Source organism: Amblyomma mixtum, chromosome 3 (genome assembly GCF_055824585.1).
Source record: "Amblyomma mixtum isolate Tamu chromosome 3, ASM5582458v1, whole genome shotgun sequence".
NCBI classification, from domain to species: domain Eukaryota; kingdom Metazoa; phylum Arthropoda; class Arachnida; order Ixodida; family Ixodidae; genus Amblyomma; species Amblyomma mixtum.
Genome location: NC_143014.1, coordinates 37,912,158 through 37,933,824, shown reverse-complemented (window position 1 = coordinate 37,933,824; position 21,667 = coordinate 37,912,158). Strand labels below are relative to the sequence as shown.

The window sequence follows — 21,667 nt, the reverse complement described above, 5'->3', positions numbered from 1 at the left end:
CTTTATAGGGGGAGGTAGTGTCGCGAGTGGAAGAAAAAGACGAGGAGTGTTTGCCGCGCGCCGACGACGACGTTGCTGCTGGTGGACCTCCCTGTTTTTCCGTGCTCCCTGTCTTCACCCGTTCTCGCCGCCGGCCTGTACGTCAAGCCGTGACAATATATCGTATTGCTGATACAAGTGACTTGCGCCATAATTCTTGCTGTAAGTGCAGCACTTGTCTCTTGTAAGCTGCATAGTAACTGCAGTTATGAAGTATGCTTTAAAAAAAAAATCTGCATGCCAGTTTTTTTGTCAACAAGTTTTGTTACACAAATTTCTCAATTTAATTTTTAAAGTCTGCTTGTTATAAACGTTGTGCAATAAGAAATGCATCTTGTATTATAATCAGGTTTGTTATGAGGGGGCTGACTGTAATAGTTTAAAAATCTATGCTTCCTTGTAGTAGTTGGAAAGTAACCTTCCTGTGTATTGCACATCGGACATTGGAGAAAAATTCACCTCTTATTGTGCTGTTGGCTTCCGTCATGTAATTTTCACAAGATTTATGATGCAAACATATTTAATTTTTGAAAATTGTTCATTGATTGTTTAATGCAGACAAGATTTTTGTCTTAAATTTGACACTGTGCTTTATTGTGGTGAGTTTCATAAAATTTCTTTGAAAAGTTTTGAAAATTTATGCTAGGTACATTTGAGGTAACAGTTTTGTGCAAATTGCGTACTTAAATACTAATGCACTTTTAGAACATTGCATTGTTTCTTTTTTTGGAGGCGTAAGGGTAGCATCAAATGGAAGCTTTAAAAGTGTTCCTTTAATTTCTGCTAGTACTCTTTTTATGTAATGTAACTCATTACATGCAACTCATTCCATTTCCGCATAAGGATGATCAGAATGCTGTGAACAATGATTCGAAATGGTGTGACTTATGGGGCATGGTTCTAAATGCCAACAAAAGTGTATCTTCTGATAACCCAGAAAAACATACTACATAGCTAAATATACAAATTAGATTCATTCCCTGTTGAACAAGTATCTAACTACAAATACTTAGGGTTAACTAGAATGAAGAATCTATCGTGTAACTTGCTTATAAGCAATATTTATTATTCCTCATTTCACAAATTGTGCTCCTTAACACTTATTGTTATATGTGGGACGCCACTTTTATTGCACAATAACTCTAAAAACTTATGCTCGCTAGCGTAGGTTGAAGAGGGTCTAAACTTTTCCTGTGCAAGGGTTGTATTGTGTGGGATCAGTTTTGTGCATTATGTGCATTTAGAAAGATCCGCCAGTCGTCTCTGGACACCATTTTTGAAACTCGACCCCATCCACTATACATCGTAATTCTGCAAGAAAAACAATTTTTGCACATTTCGTTAGAAAACCATCGTGCGTGATGAGAAATATCCATATTAAATGCTTGATGGTTTACCATATGTCACATGTAGTGAATTTGCCTAGTACCCTAAATTGTAGCGTGGCTCAAAAGTAGGTATTGAGAATAATATTTTCATTAATAACAGGATGATTCTGTATTGTGAAGTGAAGTAAACGTTTTATTTTGAAAAATATTTTAATTTATTCAAATTTTTTGAAGTTTCAGCATATATCAATTAAGAGAAAGGGAAAAATGCCCCTTCTAACATTAAGCTACTTTGTTATTTTTCTGTAATGCGACCTAGACTTGAATATACTTGCATAGTGTAGGACCCAAATACCAAATCTGACATAAAAAATCTGGAAAGAATACAGAGAAGAGCTGTATGTTTATCATTAATAAATATGCCAAGACTGCTGACTCTCCTACCACTTTAATGGAATTTAATAAAATTGAATGACTTGAACTTCAATGAAAAAGGTTTAGGTTAGAATTTCTTTCCCTCTTATTAGATAACGAGCTTGGGCTGGACCCCTCATTATACTTAACGTTGTTATTTTCGAGACAAAGTTGGCATGACTACCCTGGTTGTTTAATCCTTGCATCCACTAAAACAGACACTTATAGTGTTCATTTTTTCTATGCACAATAACAGATTGTAAAACAGATTTATGGCTTCTTTTGCAATGTTGCTTCTTTGTGATTTCACTACCTTGTATGCCTACCCTGCTTGAACTCAAGTGTCGTTGATATTTTGTAAACAATAATTAAGTATAATATATAGAAGATCTTAACTAATTTTTGTTTGTATTATCCAAAACAGAATTTAGTACTTATCTGTATTGCAAGAAACTTCGCTGAAGTAGTCGCCTTATTGCCATACGAAAGCACTCATGTGTCTCCAGTGTTTAGATAAAAAGAGTGGAGTTAATGTGGATGCAGTGCTTGCTTTTTACATGTAAATGATTCCGAAAAGGTTGTTGATTAGGCTTCATTGGTTCTGTATTGTTTGTATGTGGGTATCTCTTGTTTAATCTACTTTTATGTGCTAAACTTTGAAAGGGATGTTATTTTGCAGCGAAAGCTGCAACATCTTTGTACAAGCCATTTAGTAGGTGCAGTTTAGTGGGTACAGCAGCAGCCGTGTAGTGCCACCGCCGTCACGTACCTCAAAGTGCGATTGAGGTGTGTTCACTGACCAAGTGAGCCCGTTATGCGCCTCTTCTTTCCTCAAAACCAACGGAGGGTTTAGACTGCAAATAAGACGACATTGGGAACTAGACTATTTCCTTCGTGCAAGTGAACCCCGGAGTCCGTGAAGTGTGCTGTCGAGCCGAGGAACGCAAGCATAAGAAATCCGAGTATGCACGCTAGCAAATAGACACCCAACTGGCCAGTCACCTTTGAAACGTCAAAATTGGCCTGCCACTCCAGACCTCTCGGCTGCTAAAGCCAGTCAGCTTTCGCTGATTAATACACTAAGCCAGTAAGGTTAGATCTAATAATTTTTTTGTACACTCTTGCAGAAATTGCATTGTGTAGCGACAATACTGAACAAAGCTTTTTTTTGTGCTCCTTTTGGACCTGCCTTTCAGTTTCAGTTTTTATCATTTGTTTACTTTTTTCCCTGACTGAAATGGTTCCTCTTCTCCTAGGTGTATGTGGATACTGTAGGTCCACCAGAGAAGTATCAGAAGAAACTTGAGGCTCTCTTTCCTGGCATAAAAGTGACTGTGGCAAAAAAGGCAGATGCCACATACCCAATTGTTAGTGCAGCTAGTATTTGTGCCAAGGTAAGATACCTGTTGCCTGTTTTTTAATGTCTGGTATGGTACATGACATCACGTCTCACACTTGCTGCAGTTCTTTGTTTCTTCCAGTAGCAAGTCATTGCATTACTTCTTGCTGGTTCATTTTATGTTAGAAAACTAGAGAAGTTTGTTCCTCCCTTTGAGCCTAATTTTTATTCCTTGCAGGCCCCTAAATTTTTTCCTTATGAAGAGCCCAGGGTTATCTTTCCTTGTGAAAAGTTGTTGTTCTCACACACAGGAGAAAACTGGGATGATTTAAACTTGCTTTATCTTCCCATGGTGTTCCTTCTCACTGTCATTACTTTGCAGCCTTCATGAATTAAATGAAAAGCAAGCCTGGCATTTTCTTCGCATGTATTCAAACTTAATGAAGTTGTGTATTGTTCTTGTTTGCCATTTTCGATGACACAGATGATATTGTGACGACTTCCTGTTTCAGGTTGCTCGAGATCGTGCTGTTCGATCTTGGCAGTTTCCAGAAGGCATAGATGTGAAGCCAGAGGACTATGGCTCTGGATATCCAAATGGTGAGAGGTGGCTTTTCAGTTTTGGGAGTTTTGCTTTTGTCCTTTTGCAGTGATGACTCAGTGTTATGTCTGAAATGCCTTCTAAAAGAGTTAGGGGTTAGATTTTGAAAATTCAGCTGGCTTTTTTAGTGTTTATTTCAGAACACAAGTTTAGTTTGTTTTGTTGCGAAAGCAGTGCTATGCTAGTCGCCGTGCCATTTCGCGGAGGTCTGGAAAGGCCAAGCTGCGCATGCGCGAGGAGCGGGTGACGTCACACGGCGCACAGCTGGCGCGTCGGAGCCGCCGCACGCGCTCTCCATCGCCTCGCCGACAGTCTTCCTCTCTCTCTCTCTCCCTCTCTGATGCGCAGTAGCGATTGCGCATTACCATCTGCTTGGTTTGTGGTGTATATAAAATTGGCAGTGGATTATCTCTGCTATGCAAGGATATATGTAGCGTGAGGTGAGGGCAAGGTGTCCACATCTTGGTGGGCACCTGAACCAGAGGGAAGGTACATAACTGCCCTCTTGGAACAGTGGAAACCTCAGCCGTGCTTTAAAGGGCAACTCCGGCGATTTTTCGATGTGCATCGATTGAAATGACATTTTAAGTCTGTATTCTTTATGATAGTCTGATGCCTCATGTAAAATTTCGCACCTGAAATCGGCGTAGTTTTTCCGCAAGCGAATTTTGAAGACAAGCGCTCCTCGGCGCGAGCTGACGCGAGCGGTACCCATTGATTGAGCAACTTCTACAGGCCACCCTGTTCTGTGACGTCACTGGCGGGGTGGCGTGTCAAGCTGGTTGGGCGCGCGCTGGCGCTGGCAGTGCAGGGGAAAACTGAAAATTGGTTTTGAGGAAAGTAAATGACGCAGTAATGGACACTCGAACCGCGACGTAAGGGAGGAGTGAAAGAAGAAAAGAAGAAAGAGGTCCGTAGTGGAACTGTCCGGAATTATTTCGACCACCTGTGCAATTTCGCTCCATCTCAACATACCTGATGTGATGTGTACGCCAGAGTGATGGGTCACGGCAACTTCTGTTGTGCTTTGGGGTGCACAAATTCTTGATCTGTGAAAACGGGCGTGATCTAGCGTAGGTTTCCTAGCGATAAGAACCTTCGCGATAAGTTGGTGAGAGCTGTCCACCGTGTAAACTTGTCTCCGAGGAAGCATTCCCGCTTGTGCTCGGAACATTTCGCGCCAGATTGCTATGAAGACAGCGTGTACTTCAAAGAGAGCTTTGGACTCGCTAAGGCTTCGTTCAACTGGCGCTTGAAGGCATATTCTATGCCAACGTTATTCTAGTATAACCGTCTATCGCAGCGGCCAGCTGAACGAAGCGCGGCCGTCAAGAAGAAGCGGTATGTTGGATTGTAGAACTGTAGCTGGCGTGAACTCACTTCCAAAAGCTCGCCGTCGAGATAAAGCTTCGCAGAGAGGACTGTTGGTGATGCATGCCCCTGTAAGGACGTTGTGCACCGCGGCAACGTTCCGGCAGCAGATTCATTCATTAGGCTGGGTCGGCCGGCACTGGCCACACGAACAGCTGTCGGCGGGAGCATCTCATTAACTTTAGTTCTCACGACGCTGTCACAAATGCATGCACGAGAAATGACTCAAGTAATCACTTCTCCGAGTTCAGACCGTCTCTGTGCTGCAGGTGACGCGGCCTGCGGTGTGACGCGGCTGGCTCGAGCGGCGGTGGATCATACCTGAAAGGCGACTCGTCCAGTCCAAAATCGTCAAATGAGTCGTCTTCTAAAGACTCGCTGGTCTCGGAAAAGCTGTCCTCCGCGCTTTCAGCCATGTAGATCGTGCGGCTCAGGGTAGTTGTGATATCTTCGGGGACTTCACCGCGCTGCGAACCCGCTCGTGACGTCACAGTCAATACCCAGGGTTCGTAGCAGTCCTTGAAACCCTTGAAAACCCTTGATTTGTAAAGCTCCATATTCAAGGCCTTGAAATCCCTTGAATCTTGTAAAGGTGCTGGAAAGTCCTTGAATTTTGCGCTGGACTAGGGTTAGCGGATTCGAGTGAACGTCTGGCCATATCTGGCAAGTCCTAATCCAAGTCAATCCAATGTCGCATGTGTTTCTTGTGTCCGCTCTCTAGCCCTGACCGTGCCCTGATTGTGCTGCGCGCCGCTCAGGCTCCTGGCGACGCCGCTTTTGCTAGGTGTTCCTTTCGTTGCTCTGGCGTCTGTGCTGCGCGCTTGGCCTTAGCCTGTTCATTCTTCCTCTCGTTAATCGCTAACTGCCGGGCAACCACTTCGGGATCCGGCGAATTCAACTTTTCCGCTCTTCCGCGCCACTCAGCAGAGGCTTTGCTTTCCTTCTCCATGGCTGTAGCCTGGCTGTCGTTCCTCACCATCCTCCTCTTCTTCTTGTCGGCTCCGGCGCACCAGCTGCGCAGCTGTGACGTCACTCGCTCCTCACGCATGCACAGCTTGACTCACCCACGCTCACGCGAAACTGCTCATCCATGGCCAGTGTAGCTCACGCTACAAAAACTGTTGCGGACTTGTTGGCTGCTGCAGACAGTTTTGCCGTAAAAGCTGAGGCGGCTAATGACATCACATGTATTGCGAAATCAAACAGTCTTAGAAAAACTGCAAAAGAAAAGATTCAGGAGGTTCAAGCAATTTATTGTGTAATTGCTGAAAAACTTCAAGTGCATTCTTGTTAATCTTAACCCGTGTGCACTTCAAGGCACTTTATGTGTTTATTAATGTGTGCTTCAAGGCAGTGTATGCCTATTTTTTTCTTTTTCAATAAAATGAATGATTTTGTTCTTAAATATATTTTTTGTCCAAGCTACTAAAAATTGCTTTGGGTCCTTGAAATTGTTATGCCAGGGCCTTTAAAGTCCTTGAAAACCCTTGAATTTTTTCCACTAAAACTGCTACGCACCCTGATACCACACGAAGGCCCCTCCCCAGTTTCGATTTTGCGGTTTCGGTTTCGAGTTTTGCGTTTTTTGCTGTTTAAAAATTATTTTACGGTTGCTTTTGAAAACCTTGTATCGTACACATTACAGGAGGTTCTTAGGAACACAAAACAGCCATTAACTTAAAATGGCTGAAAAATCGCCGGAGTTGCCCTTTAAGCTAAGTGACAGGTGTGCGCTGCATGCGTTGGCAGTGACAACGTTGTGCCAGAAACGCGGCGCTGAAGCCATAGGCCGTTGGAATTCATTGTGTTCATTGGTGTTGGCATTGTCAACGTTTTACACTTCGATCATTCTAAGGAAAGGAAGGTGAGCGCGCGTGGTGAGGCACGCCAGCTGTGCGTAGTGACGCCACTTGCTGCTCGCTCATGCGCCATATGGTCGTGCAAGAGCACGCGAAACGGCGAGACTGTGGGCAGTGTAGCTCACGCAACAATATATGGCTACGTGCAGATGTTGTTTCGCAATCCTCCAGGTTTAACCAGAGCTAAACCACAGCCAATTTTTTTTTTTTTTCGATGATGAATGTGGCATTCTTATGCACTCAGAAGTCAAGTGTAGTTTATTTTGGCTCGATTGTTACCAAGAGCAATTTTGTACACAATTTATGTACAAGTAATTAAAGCACAAATTGCAATTGTAATTGTGTAGGTTGACGTCTATGACGGGGCCATAATCGATGCTTTGGTCGAGGGCTTGGGAATAATTTAGACCACCTGGGGTTCTTTAACATGCACTGACACGCAGCACACAGGTGCCTTTTACGTTTCGCCTCCACAATCTTACTGTAAAAGAATTAATGGTTGTGTTTACAGTATTGGTTGCAGTATAAAATACTATCAACTTAAAAAAAGCAACAGAGAGGAAGTAAGTGATTGGGCTGTAAGACAAAAATATATCATATTTACTCACATAATGGACACACCCCTACTTTGGTTGTCAAATGTGAAAAATTTCTTTCCCCCGCATAATGAGTGTACCCCTTACTTTTGCCATGTAGTCTGCTGATGGCGATAAGGAATGCTAGCAGGCTCCCTTTTTTGAATTCTGAAACAACCACGCAACAATATAGAACCCCATCCGTTGAATGTCAGGCCTATTGTACCTCATCCTATGGGACGAACCTCCAATAAGAATGTTCCACGAGCGGTTCGAGAACCTATAGAAACCATGCCTGGTCATAAAGGGTTTCTCTGTTTTATTTGCCATAGTAAGGGCTGTAGCAACTTGTTGCAGCTGGGCATCACTCTTAGTGCTATGAGTTGTATGAGAATTAAATCTACTTAGGCTCTCTTCAGACAGTGTTATTCACTGCTAGGCGAGTTGTATGTGTGGGGTTGAGATAAAATTTGTTGACACTAGCATGGAAACTGTGCCGAGCGCATTTTGCTTTACAGAGAAGTTAAATCTTACTGGATGAAGCATTTAATCCACCAGCATGCTTTCTGTCCCATTTCTGCCGCTTCAAACTTTTTAAAAAATGTTTTACCCTGTGTAAAGACCGCACCCTCCATGTTTTCAGACACTTTTTGGGGGGAAAAAATGCATTAATTATGCAAGTAAATAGAGTAAATAGAAGTTTATTTAAAAGAACAGGAATTTGCAAAAACCCAAATACATGAGAAAAAAAGGAAAGGCAAGAGTGAAGCAGCACGTACATACATTTGCAAGGCAAATGCATTGCGAAAAAGCCACTCTGGCGGCTGACTCTAATAGATCTTCTGCTGACATTGCATGCGCCCAGGCTTAGCCCACTCGTATGTTCACGCACAATCGCATGGCTGCTAAACGTATTAGCCACCGTGGTGGCTTAATGTTTATGGGGCTCGGCTGCTGACCCGAAAGGCGCGGGTTCGATCCCGGCCACGGCAGTCACATTTCGACGGAGGTGAAATGCTAGAGACCCATGTACTGTGTGATGTCAATGCGCATTCAGAAACCTCTGGTGGTCGAAATTATCCAGAGCGTTCCTACGGCGCCCCACATAGCATGAGTCATTTCGGGATGTTAAACCCCACCAAACTGAACCAAACTATATGCATCTACGATTCAAATTGGCGAAATTTTGAGCATACTTAGTGCTGGGACATTGTAGTTATCCAAATAGTATTAGTCAGAAGAAGATTAGTTTAGCTCTTTGGGACATTTTTATTGCTTGCGATTTTTATCATATGAACCGGGAATGTATCAGCAAGTTTCAACTGTATTCAAACAAACGATAAAACAAAATTAAGATGCTTGTTAAGCGAGGCCCGCATGGAGCGTTTTTCCGGGCGATTCGTCGGCGTCGACGGCAACAGCACCAGAGTGTTTTTTTGCCGCCGGAGAGGATGTTTTTGCAAAATCGTCGGGTTCTGTCGAAACAGAAAAAAACGTCGACGCCGCGCCGACGCCTGGAGAGGGCAGCGACAGAGGGCCAATGAGAGCCAGAGCGGGCGTCACGTGACTCTGAACGGAGCCACGCCAGCCGAGAGAGACGCGCTCGCGAGCTCTCTCTGGTAGTGTAGCTTGACCACCAAAACTGCAACGTGCTTCCCGGAAAGACGGGCGTTTGGCGCTCCGAGGGTACCGAGTTCTAGTTCACTATAGTACCGAGGCTTGGGCTTCGGGTTTCTCGGCCGAAACGGCCGAGCAGCGTGTTGTCTTTCGTAGGAGTCGCTTTTAGCTGGCCGGGAATCAGGGTCACACGTAAACGGTAGCGCCATCTAGTGACAAGACTCCAAAACACATCAACGCTGTGTTGAAGTTTTTTATCCGTTATTACTGATAACTACGATGGGTGCATTGCGAGCCTTTTTGGTTCCAAGAAGAAAAATTGCAAATAGGTGAAAGTGTAACAAGTGACTAAAAGCGAGACAACTGCTTCACCAGGTGTCGTTCTTGCGAGGTAAACACACTGTATTTAGTTAGGCCTAAGAGCTTGAAAATCGCCAAATTATTTGAAAAACAATGGCAAGTTATCGCTTATACCTCTACGCGTGGGCGAGAGTGTGCGAAATAAAAGCGAACCGCTACCATTTGAGCGAGCTATCGCGTCGAAGAATCCAGCGGTGGCATGAATTTATTCCGAAGCGGGCGAGCAGGGCGCCGCCATCTTGCCAACGTATCCCGTAAAGCGCGTGTAGCGCTCGCCGCTCAGCTGCTGACCATGCGGGAGTGAATTCGTCGACGCTGGCGCGGGCGTCGGGCGCGCGACGCGATTTCGCGGGTAAAAAACGCTCCATGCGGGCCAGGCTTTATGCTATCACAGATGTATTGCTTTGTCTGATGCAGATCCTTTGACAAAGAAGTTCCTGACAGAAAATACGGATTTGGTATTTGGATTTCCTGGTATTGTGCGGTTCAGCTGGTCAACAGCAGACAAGTTGCTTGAAGACCACGCTGCAACTATAGTGTGGTGAGTCTCCAGTCATGTGTCTATAGGAAAGATTCCTTGAAGAGATCAGAGCGCTGCTGGTGCTCATGCTGTACTTGTTATCAGCTCATATTCATTCAATGAAAAGTGCTTCATTACGCTTTCTTCATTGCGCCTTCATTATGCTTTCGTTCATGACCTGTGACCTGCTTTGAAGTGTTTGTTTTACTGTGATAGCAGTAACAGTGATGCTTGACGAAAATTCTTGCGTTATCTGTGTGAAGCCTTAGTGAGTGAAGCCTCCCCCTAGGAGCACCACCTACTATATTGTTAGGGGGATGTTCATCTACGCAATGGCATCCTCTAGAAGCCCATGCAGCAGTGAAACCAAAAAGCGATAGTGAAATCGAATTTAAAGATGTAGTGGAAAGAGAAGCACCACCCACCAGCCACCTCGCAACCCCAACCTCAATCCACCTCCCCATTCCACGTCCACCTACCCAGTAAAAGCATTCGTTAGAGTAAAATATCAAAGTAATCATCAAGGGAGATCCAAATGCTATTACAGCCTTCTCTCATGAGGTACCTTGATCATCTTGTCGGTTTTTTAACATCAGATTTTCATATCCTCATGAACCTCCACAGTCCAGCAGGAAGAAAGGAATGTGCAGCACAGTTCAGCCTAACTAAAAGTTAGCGGGGGAGCATTAGATCTCTCCTAGAAATGTGTACTATATTGGTTTGTTACCTCATTGTATTTATATGAAACACATATTTGGCAACAATGTTTTTGTTAAGTTGTTTTCTTTTGCAACATTTGTGAAACTGGTACACTTGCTTTCAACTCACTGGCAGCTGCTGATGCCATCAAGATTAATATGCATGAAGCAAGGATATCTTAGCTATTGGTTCACAGGGCCAGCAACTGCAGCTGCGCACAGGATACTTTTTTTTTAAATCAAGCCTGACTCGGTCCTTTGCACTGTCTGCAGTGGTGATATTAGCTTGGCCTGCATTAACCCTTTCACTGTCACGAACGTACCGGTACGTTTTCGCGCTTCCCCCCCACAGTGTCACTGACGTACCGGTACGTTCTCTATCGTGCGTTCAAAATTTCGCGCTTGAGCGCAAAGCTGACGCTCTTGGACTAGTTGCGCCATCTGTTGAATCTTTCTACAAGTTCGTATTTTCGCCCCTTACTGTTTTGGTACGTGTATTGAAGAGTACGGAGCGACTGCCATCCCACCCCTCCCTCTTTGCTGAGTGGCGCGGTCGCTCCGCGTTCGCCGGATCATGACGCGCGCGTGTGGTTATGGGTCCAAGGGTTGTTCTGCCATCTGCCGCTGTTTTGCAGGTTTTTATTTTTCTTCTGTCGGCATGTGAGCTACGGCGCTTCAAGTTCAAGGGCGCGTGCCGTTGCCACTCCGAGAGTCAAAGAGACTGACACATGACTCGATCGCTGCTTTCTCTCTCTCGTCGCACCCTCGCTTGCGGCTGGAAGCAGCAAAAGCAAAGCCCCTCAACTTTGTTTTAGCCTTTTTCCATCTCCCTCTCTCGTCTTTATTACACAGCGTCCCATTTCTCTCCGTTTTGCGGGCCACTGAAAGCACACCCCCGCTGCGCGCGGTTACTTTCGGATATGGCTGACCGCGCGGGACCTTCCTCTGCGTATTGGAGCGGTGGCTCTTCAGATTCTAAATACGAGCCGAGCTCGGATTCGGACTCTGACAGCGTCTCATCCAAGGAAGAGGCGAGTTCCGCATCGTCAGATTCTGACGTTGAAACGGCGGGACCATCATCCCGGAAGTGTGCGACACTGGGGGTGCGTCACGGGCAGAAACACCCGACAGCGAAAGGGTTAAGGAGTGTTGTTTGGTGAAGTGGGAAGAGCACAAGAGACGTTGCTGAAATACCGTGTTGTTTGTTGAAATGTTTACCAAAAAAAGCACATACAGTTGAATTGCTGCTGAAGGGAATACTGCTGATGGCAGTAGTTCCCGTGTAGCATCTCTTTCTTTTTAGCTCCAAGATTTAATAAATGGCAGAGTCCTACAAAGCTCTTTGAGGTTGTCTGATCTGACTTGGCTTTCTGCTTGTGTGCATTTTGTGTCTTCAGACTATTGGTTGGTGTCCAAAAAAGTCTGCAAGGTTTGACCTGTTACTATAACTTAGGATGGAGGGCTGCTTGTTGCTACTGGCGCTTGGTTACCTGGATGAGTTAGTACTGTGTTGTGTTGAGTGTCACTGCTGTCGGGAGAATCTGTTCCAGGCGCACACTGTTTCCCTACTGTCTGCCTCCATCTCTTTCGACCTCGTAGGATCTGGAAACTTTTTTTTTTTGCATTTCCTTGATTTCCGTGAAGTATCTTGGTGTCTAAATGTTTAGACTACGAATCTCTCTTCCTTCTTCAGAGGCTGAAGATCCTTGTTCTCTAGTTGTAGTAGAACACTGCACAGCATTGTTTTCATTGCTGTGGTTGTTGATGGTTTTGCAATTCTTGGCCGGGGCAATGTAAGTATCGTTGGCATGGCTGTTCAAGCTATTAGGAGCTGGACTGGGCTAGCTTCTCTGCTTTCAAGTGGAATGTTGGAGTGAACCAAGAAAGCCACCACTTTTCAATGTCTTCTTCACTAGTCTTTTGGCGGTTTTTACCTCCGACTATGCCATGCCATTAGACTTGAGATGTTGTGGTGTGCTCGACATTTTGTGTCGAAAATTTTATTCATAGGCAAAGCTAGAAAATATTTCTCCTGAAAATGGTGGTATACTGTCAGTCATGACACTGACTAAACGTATGTTGGACCTAGAAAGGTTGAGCTTTTAATTTTCTGGCAACATTTGTAGAGGCTCTGGATGTCAGCTGATCAACCTTCAAAATTCTCCTGTAGTAGTTGATCTTCATAACGAAACATTTTCTTTGAAGCTCCACTACATAGGCACTGACTCCATGGCTGAGTTAATGCTAGGTGTGGATGATGGTTTTTCTTTTTTTTTCTGCTGCAGCTTGTTGTATACTGGACACATCACGAATGTAGCTAATTGTTCCTTCACTTCTTGGTACGTTTGTGGCCAGCAAATGCATTCCCATGGCCTTCAGAGGTAACTTTCAGTTCCAGTATGAGAAAAGTGCAGTCTTCTCTTGATTTCTGCATGATTGCTTACAGGGATGATGACAATCTGGCACTTGCACAGCGTTACTGTTTCGCATCAGAAGCAAGGCCTTTTGTATTGTTCAGTCTACCTTTTAGGACAACACTCATCAGCTTGCACATTGTGGCATCTTTTCCAGTGAAACTTCTAATCTTATCAGAGTTTCTTGTTTTACATGTTGACATGCAACCTTATTTATTTCTGTGTATCCATGCCTGGGCATTATTCAGGCTAAATTGTTGTACCACTGTGCTTGTAGCAAGTAGCGTGCCTTGCTGTCTTCAGGTTTGTTGTTCAGAAAATGTTTGTGATCTGTGATCACTTTCATGTGCTAGACAAATGCATACTGGTGGAAATTTTATAGTGTGAGAAGAGTTCTCAACATTTTTTTTTTTTTTTTCAGCCTGAGAATATAGTTGAGCCCACTTATAACAAACCTCATGGTCACGGCGATCGCATTTTTTGTATATGAGGTTTGTAGTAAGGGAACTTCCGCTATTACAGCCAGCAGAAGTGGCATTTATTTCTTGAAAAGGTCGTTTATGCACATCTGCATCTTCTTGCAGGCCCTATCATTGTGCTTTCCAAGCTGTACAGAGTGGTCATGTGCATTTCGTCAAAATCAGTTCTGCCAGTGAACTCGTTTAGGGATGCAATATTACTAATTATGATATAAGCGTTCATGGCAACTGGTGGTAGGTTGGCCTCCATGCCTTCAGTCCTCGACAAAGTTGTACGAATGCAGCGAGGAAGCTAGTGCAATGCACGTGCATGCAGAGCGTATCGATTGCATTGTTGATAAGCACGCAGGTTCCCCCTGGCATGAGTACTGGAGTGAGAACCAATTAGAGAACACATGTCATATGACCGGTTATGCCAGCAAGTATGTGACTGACAATTAAACTTCTTATATAGCTGCCATTGGTTTATCATCGACCTCGTGCGCTTGTTTTGCTTTCAGCTCTGGCCCTCTTTTGCATGCACCGCGCTTCTGCTTCCACTTGAGACCAACTAGCACACATGCATGCATCGACTGACACTGCAACCCATCGCTGCGTGCTTGGCTGGCGGTTTCAGTGCGACTTTTATTGCATTTTTGCAGTTGACATATTGTTTTGCATGTCACGGAAGCAAGAAAACGCTTTTCGGTTTCTATGCCTGTGCGAGGCACACGTTTTTTACTGTGGGGCTGAATGTATAGCGCCTCCTTGTTCACTTTAACCACCGAGTTGTGCTGTCACAGTCTTTCATTGCACCTGAGACGTTGTGCAATTGCTGTAATACTTATTTTGACAGTAGCACCAACCTCGTTCGTAATAAATTAGTGTTTTTTATAACAGTGGCCATTATATAAATGGGCTTGAATGTGTATCGTTTCTTTTGGGGTAAGTGCTCGGCTGGCAAAAAAAGACCGGTGGTCTCTTTTGCAGTAATGGGAAGTCTCTTTTCAAATGCACTGCACTGCATGGTAAATTGTCTCCGTCCATTGTTGAAGGCTAGCACTGGGACGGCTGGGAACTGATGACAGCTTCAAACTCTTGGGCTTGCTCAGTTTCCCATGCCTACTTGGCTAATTAATTTGCCTTCAGTCTCATTATTGGCTCCATGGCTTCAGGTATACTTTGTAGAAATCTGGCATAGTAGTTCACCATGCCCCACAATTGAAGGGCTCTTTGTTGACATCTGTGGTTGGTGGCATCTTTGACCTTTTAATGATCTGTCATAAGTTCTTTGCTTGTCAGTTTATGACCTGAGAAAGGCACTTCTTTGTCATTCAGCTCTAGCTTCTGCCTGTTAATTAAAATTTCTTGTTGTCTGCACCTCTTGAGTAGCTTCTCCAGCTTCTGGTCATGATCACCTTGGGCCATCCTCGTGGTCTGTGCTGTGCTCTGCGCGAGTGTCATCTACAGCACATGTGAAGCCTTCAAAACCATCTGCCTAATGCTGCCTTGAAACGCTTTCACTTTTTTCAAGCACATCTCTTTATTACTGGCACCAGAAAAACCTGATCGCCAATTGTCTTCTCACACTGACCTTTGTAGTTGCTGTCTTTGGCCTTCATCTTTAGATCCGTGAGAAACATTGTCAAAAGGCTGTCGTCTCGGCTCATGCTTTCTGTACCAGAGCAAGTGCCGTCTATATACTTTGTTTCTTCTCAGTGCAAAGTATTTGTTGAGTGCTAAAATTACAGTGTTAGAGACCTTTCTTAACGGGAACTGCTTCATTTGTCTCACGAACTCTAGTACATTGTAGTGTATGTCAATGACTGATATTCAATTGACAGCCGACAACAGCTGCATTTTTGTTCGTCAGATTTTCCCTGCTGTCCTATTATTGTCAGATACTGCTCCAAACTTAACTTAAAGCTTTTCCAGTTAACACGCAGATTGCCTGAGAGGCACATTGTCTATTGTGACTCACTGGCTGTGCTACTCATCATTGCTTGTAATTTGACCTGAATCAGTACATTAGGTCAGCAACACTTATGTATGGTCGCTGATTCATGGCTTGCCCCCAGTTTGATTGTTGCTGTCTTTGTTTTCTTCTTGTTGCCTCATTTCACACATTTATTATCTTCTGACTTGTGGCGCCACATTAATGTGCAATAGGAAGAACATGAAACAAGTTCCTGAAAGGCCATATTGTTTTTTGGAATGTGTATAAGAAGAGTTTGTGCAACTCAAAGACTGCTTAAAGGAGATATTGATTAGTACCTGTTGTTGGTGAAGTTGTTCAAAATGGGGACTCAACAAAGAGGCGGCATTTTTTCTAGCTCTAAAGGCATGGGCATCTTTTTCTAAAGCATTCCTGCCCTTCAGCCTCCGCAGTGGCTCAGTGGTTATGGTGCTCGGCTGCTGACCCAAAAGACGCAGGTTCGATCCCAGTCGTGGCAGTGGTCGCATTTCAATGCAGGCAAAATGCTAAGGAGGACTGTATACTGTGCGATGTCAATGCACGTTTAAGAACCCCACTCGAAATTATCCGGAGACCTCCACTGCGGCGTCCCGCATAGCCTGAGTCGCTTTGGGACCTTAAACCCTTTAAAACAAACATCAAACAGTTAGATTTGTGGCGGTATTGCCAGTCTCCTGGATTGCAGTCATCTGCCCTGCCAAATGCAGATGTGCCTTGAGATGAGGTAGGACGGGAGTCAAAAACTGTTTGTTCAAATGGCTCACACCCAGCCCACAGCCGAGGGTAGGTGTAGGCTGTTAAGGCTAGTGCAAGCCAACACTCAAGCAGAGTCGGTAAGCATTTCTAGTGCATAGACTACTTTGCCTCAAATTTTTGAGCTGAATTTTGGCATCCCATGCAGTGCATAGAGCTTGTACATTGGCCGAAATGTTACCTCATTCATTTCTTTCCTTGGTACACTCCTATGCTTGCTACCATAACACATAAGTGCGTTGTTGGTCTGTCGCAGCACCACAAGCAAACCAGTCAGGTAGAGAGAAACCAAGAGCAAGAACAAGAGTTGTAGAGGGAGTGTCCAAGGCCCCAAGAAAATCAAAAAAGAAATGCCATGAGACACTGAAGACGTTGCAGATGGTGCACTTGTACAGGCTCTGTTGGAGGCACAAATTGAGAAAGGGGTGGAGGAAATATTTGCCCTAACAGCTACAGCTACACATGACACTTTGATAATTTCTTTCAGGATGGCATTTTCTGAAGGTCATCCCACCGATCCTGCGGCATTTCTTATATTTCACTGTAAGACTCACATCAGAGCTCCTTTGAGAGAGCAAATTAACCTTTCGCTTTATTATACAGTGTCATTCAAGGTGCTAATGTTGCACAAATAGAACTTGCTACAAATGGCATTGTTGATTGCTGGACATAACAGTCTGTAATAATGGCGCATAAAAAATTTGGTGGCTGCTCTACTTAGAATGACTAGTCTTTCCAGGTGATGCACCATTTAGCAGTATCACTTGCACTAATTGTGTGTCTTTAGTGAAGCCTAATAGCACACTTGCTTCTTGTACAATAGGGATGAAGAAGATGAGGATGGTGCAGCCAAGCAGAATGGCATGGCATCAATCCAGTCCTTCTTCCAGCACGACCCGAAGCGAGGCAAGAAACTAACTGAAAAAGAGAGTTCGTTCTTCACCAGACGAGGAATGAGCCAAGTTCACCTGCTGTAGCTTGTTGTATTTACACGTACCACATGCATTGTGCTGGTCACGTCAGTTGTACAGTCTTGCATTTCACTCCAGGCAGCATGGTTTGCCCTTTATTGTTGCTACACAAATAACAGCTAGGCCAGGCGAGGCTTACAAGTGTAGTGCATGTCTTTTTTTTTTTTTAACACTGAATGCATCATTGAATAAACAACTTAAATCAGAGAATGTGTATCTTTTGGGACTTTAGTGTTGCACTTCTAGCTCTCCAAGTAATTGTTAGGTTGGCCAGGTAAGTGGGGCTTAACGTCCCAAAACTGTTATGTGGGCTATGAGAGGTGCCTTTGTGGAGACCTCTGGTTTAGTTTTGACCTCCTGGAGTTGTTTGATGTGCACTGACATTTTGTCGCACACAGGTGTTTTCACATTTCGCTGTCACTAAAATGCTGCCACCGCAGCCAAGATTTGACCTTACGACCTCATGCTCAACAGCAGAATGTCTTAGCCACTGTGCCACCATGGCAGGTTTCAGTTAATTGTTCTGTGTCTCACTGAGAACTGTTACATTAATGTTAATTGCAATAAAGAAAACAGGTAACTGCTCGGTAACATATAAATATCTTGGACAAGTGCCGTCAGTCCTTGCAAGTAACTGGTGCATGCAGTGCAAAAGGTAACTTTGGTGTCTTGCCAACGCCCATTTTGAGCAAGATGAGGTGTTTTATCTCTCTTTTAACTATCTGTTGATTACCTTTTGAGGCAGTGTTATGAACTTTTAAACAGAATTAATTTTCAAAAATTTGTTAGAGGCTTGTGTAGCATAGAAAATAGTGGGAATTAGTACAATATTAAAAATTTACCAATATAAGATTTGCCATCTAGCAGGATTTTCAGCACTTTGACACTGCTGTGGTTTACCCAAGTGTGCATGTTTTTTGTTAGCATATGTCATTGGCCGCAAACCTGTCCTTTAGTATGTAATATATTTCGTAAAAATATCGACAACGGCACCTTTACAGCAATATTATTGAATCTTGTGGGGCTTTAACACATGGTAAAAGATGTTCCAGTGATCTAAAGTTATGTAAGCCGAGCATACATAGTAGGTTTGTTTTACTTTAGGTTAAGCAAGTCGGCAGCTTTAGACCCATTTAGCTGATTGGTGCTGCTAGCACATGCTCAGGCTGGGTAGAAGTTTTGGCATACACCTTAAACTGGGCCTTATGTGTAGCCATCACTCATAAAGCACATACATTCTTCACAGTTCCAACTGTGAATCAGCTGCAACTCACCCAGCTTTCCTTGCAGTACACAGAATGCCTCAAATAACAAGAATGAAATTAAGATTAACCTAATGCACTGCTTTTGTGGCTAACAGGTTTAGATCTGTACCTGCTGAATTAAAGGCTACCAAACTTTTCAATTAGTTGAGGTGGATTTTGTTTGTCTCTACCATCAGAAAAAACACCCACTCAGAAAATTTTCTGAAATTTTATTTTATTCACAGAATATCTTACAAGGCTCACACTGACAAATCTGTGTTTATTAAAAGCTACTTGTGCATGTAGTGTTTGAGTGTGGCTGAGCAAGCCTGGGCACTCTGCAGTAGCCAATAACAGGGGCCACCAAGCACAATGCTAGCAGGCATCATCTTACAAAAATATTTCAGCTTTGATTTTCCCTTTTTGCCTTGTAAGTAATTCACTCTAATATCACATTTTAGTAAAAGGTGCACCAATTGTTCCTTCTAGTGCTGTAAAACTGTTCTGAATGTGTGAAGCAGCCCACTGTTGCGAGTGATCTGAAGCACTGAGTGAACCTGCTGCTGGGGTGTTGTGGCTGTGGCATTGGGCTGCTGCGCATGAGTTTGCAGGTTCACTGCAGAGTGTGGTCACTGCCTTTTAAAGATACAAAACATTTCTGTACTAAAATTTTGGTCCACATCAAAGAACATCCGATAGCTGAGATTCATCCAGAGCTCTCTCACTATGCCCTAGCTTTTAGCTTACACCACTCGGCTATTTTTGAGACGAACCATACACCCTGCAATTGTGTACCCTTGGCATCGCCCCTTTTGACTGGTGTCCTCTCTCAGTCCTCTTGTGAAGAGTGAAGGTCCTTGTGAGTATTTTCAGTAACTTCATATGTGGTTTATTTATGCCTTGGTTTCATCAGGCTTGCTTGACTGTTGCTATGTACAGAAATGTTTGTTTATACTTATGAAGGCTTTATGTAAAAATGCCTTGTATTCTTTATGACTTTATTTATGACATGTATGATCCATTTTCAAGTACCTTTTCTGGAAACTTGCATATTCCATGAGCTGGTTGAAGTCTAGTATTACCCTGATCCTATTAGCTATTACTGTGGTAAATGCCTTGCACACAGCATATAGCAAGCCAAGGGATCTGTAGTCTTCCAGGTGTTTATTACCACCTTCCTTACAAATTAGTAGTATAATTGTGTTCTTCCATATCTCTGGTACCTCTAAAGTCATGAGGCGATTCAGGGATGCAGGTTTTTTTAGCATTGTACCCCTGCTCTCTTTCATGAAATATACAAACACTATGTCCTAAGCTTTCTTGACTTCTTTAGTTACAACCAGAGCAACTGTGACTTCGGTGCTAATATTTTCAGGTTTAGCTCTCTGGTTAATTTGAATATTGTACTATTCAGTAAAGAATTCTTTCACCGCTTTAATTATAATGTCCATGTTGTTAATGACATTGCCATCTTTGTCCTTTATTGTGGCATTTAGTTTATACGTTAAATGGTGCTTGTTTTCACTTCCTGCGTGTGAAGTTGTAGGTCTAAGGTGCACCAATAAGTTTTTGACACCTTGACTTCTGTGGCTTATTAATGCTGCTAGGCCTCGTCTAAGAGCTTTAGCTGGCATGCTGTGCAGGACAGCGACCACAGTGGCTGCCACCATGTGTAGTATGCGTGAGCACCTTTGGTTCTTTATTCCTCATGCATTTCTCCTGAGAGCCTTACTCAGCGTGTGTAAAAATCTCCCACAGTGAGTGTGTTTTCATGGAATTTGCACTGACGAGTTTTTTTTTTTTTGAGTGTGCAACTTTCTGCTGTAAAATCATACTGTATTTTAGGTGATTAAAACTAAGGAACCTTCAGTTAATTTGGTTGGTTTTACAAAAAGTGTGGCCACTCGTTAGCTTTAGAACTGTTTAGAACTGAGTTCTAGAATTCTGTAATGTTTAGAACTAAAATGTTTAGAACTAAATAGCGCTGAGGATAAAAAGTCCCAAAGTTGCAAAAAAGTGCATTGGGCTGCATATTCACACGGAAATTTAATACTGAGGTGCCCGTTGCATAAATGCGAAATACAGTTCAGCTGATAGCCCATTTCATTGTGATTTTGCTCAGCAATATTATCTAGGTTTTTTAAATTTTTGAAGTGGAGCACTGTAGCTCCGGTGATGGTCTCCTCATAAAAATCACTGCAGAACACATACAGCTTCGGCGGCGCTGCACTGTTCTCCTTTCGTGCACTCACGTGTTCAGGCGTTGATTTTCCGCTTTAGGGCAGACGCGGGCCTTGAAATGATCAAAGAGTGAAAATTTCGATTTTACAAAAATGACGCATTCGGGATCAATACACATTAAAGTTGCTGCCTAAAAAGTTGCAAGGTCTAAATTTGACCTCCAGCTGCTGTTGTCTATATATTTCGCGCCTACGAGGTCCGGAATTTACGATTTTGGAGCAAAATGCGGCAGGACTTCGCGCCCGTCGCATTTCACAACCGCCCCCCTGATGGCCGCCATCTTGGTTTTGTTTGAAAGTTGGGCCCCTGTCCCACTGCCTGGTATTACTCACTACTCTGAAATTTTTTGGTAACATCCACATTCCGCTGTTTTTTGAGGCCTATACAACGACCTCCGAATGGCGGGCGCGCGCACTTCAAATGCGATTTTCTCAGCTTCGTGTTTTTGCCAACATGAGTAGCCTTACGGAAGTTTTTATTATGTTTTATGGTGCAATTAAAGTTAATCTTATATCGTTGAATTCAGAAAGAACTAAACTGTAGAGCTATGCTGTTCTTGTTTGACTGAGTCAGACATTTCATATTCTGTGAACCATAATGTCACCTAACTATACTTCATAATTATGGTGCTTGGACAAAATTTGACATTTTTATATGATGTTGTACCTCAACGACAGTATACTTAGCCTAGCTCCAAATGGCAGGTCTTTGACTGCAGCCCTGTTTCAATCGAAACCAAAAAGTGTAGAAAGGAAGGGTCTTAACGACCCGTGAGTATTTAACTATGTAGGCTTCAGTTCTTTTCCTATAATATGGAAACTAATTGAGATATACTGAAACTAATTTCATTTTGGGAAAACGGGAAGAAGAAGCACATATGTGCACCTAAT

General features: G+C 43.5%; 1 protein-coding gene across 1 annotated transcript in view; it reads left to right on the top strand.

Annotated features, from left to right (window-relative positions):
* The window catches only part of LOC149349716 (ribonuclease H2 subunit A), a 38,867-nt gene extending 18,644 nt beyond the window's left edge, over positions 1–20,223 (top strand). The window contains exons 5-8 of the mRNA XM_089578747.1: positions 3,038–3,175; positions 3,633–3,720; positions 9,921–10,044; positions 17,145–20,223. Of these exons, the coding sequence (XP_089434873.1) occupies positions 3,038–3,175; positions 3,633–3,720; positions 9,921–10,044; positions 17,145–17,298 (504 nt within the window). The 3' untranslated portion in view covers positions 17,299–20,223. The remainder of the gene's footprint in view (positions 1–3,037; positions 3,176–3,632; positions 3,721–9,920; positions 10,045–17,144) is intronic.
* The last annotated feature ends 1,444 nt before the right edge of the window (positions 20,224–21,667 follow it).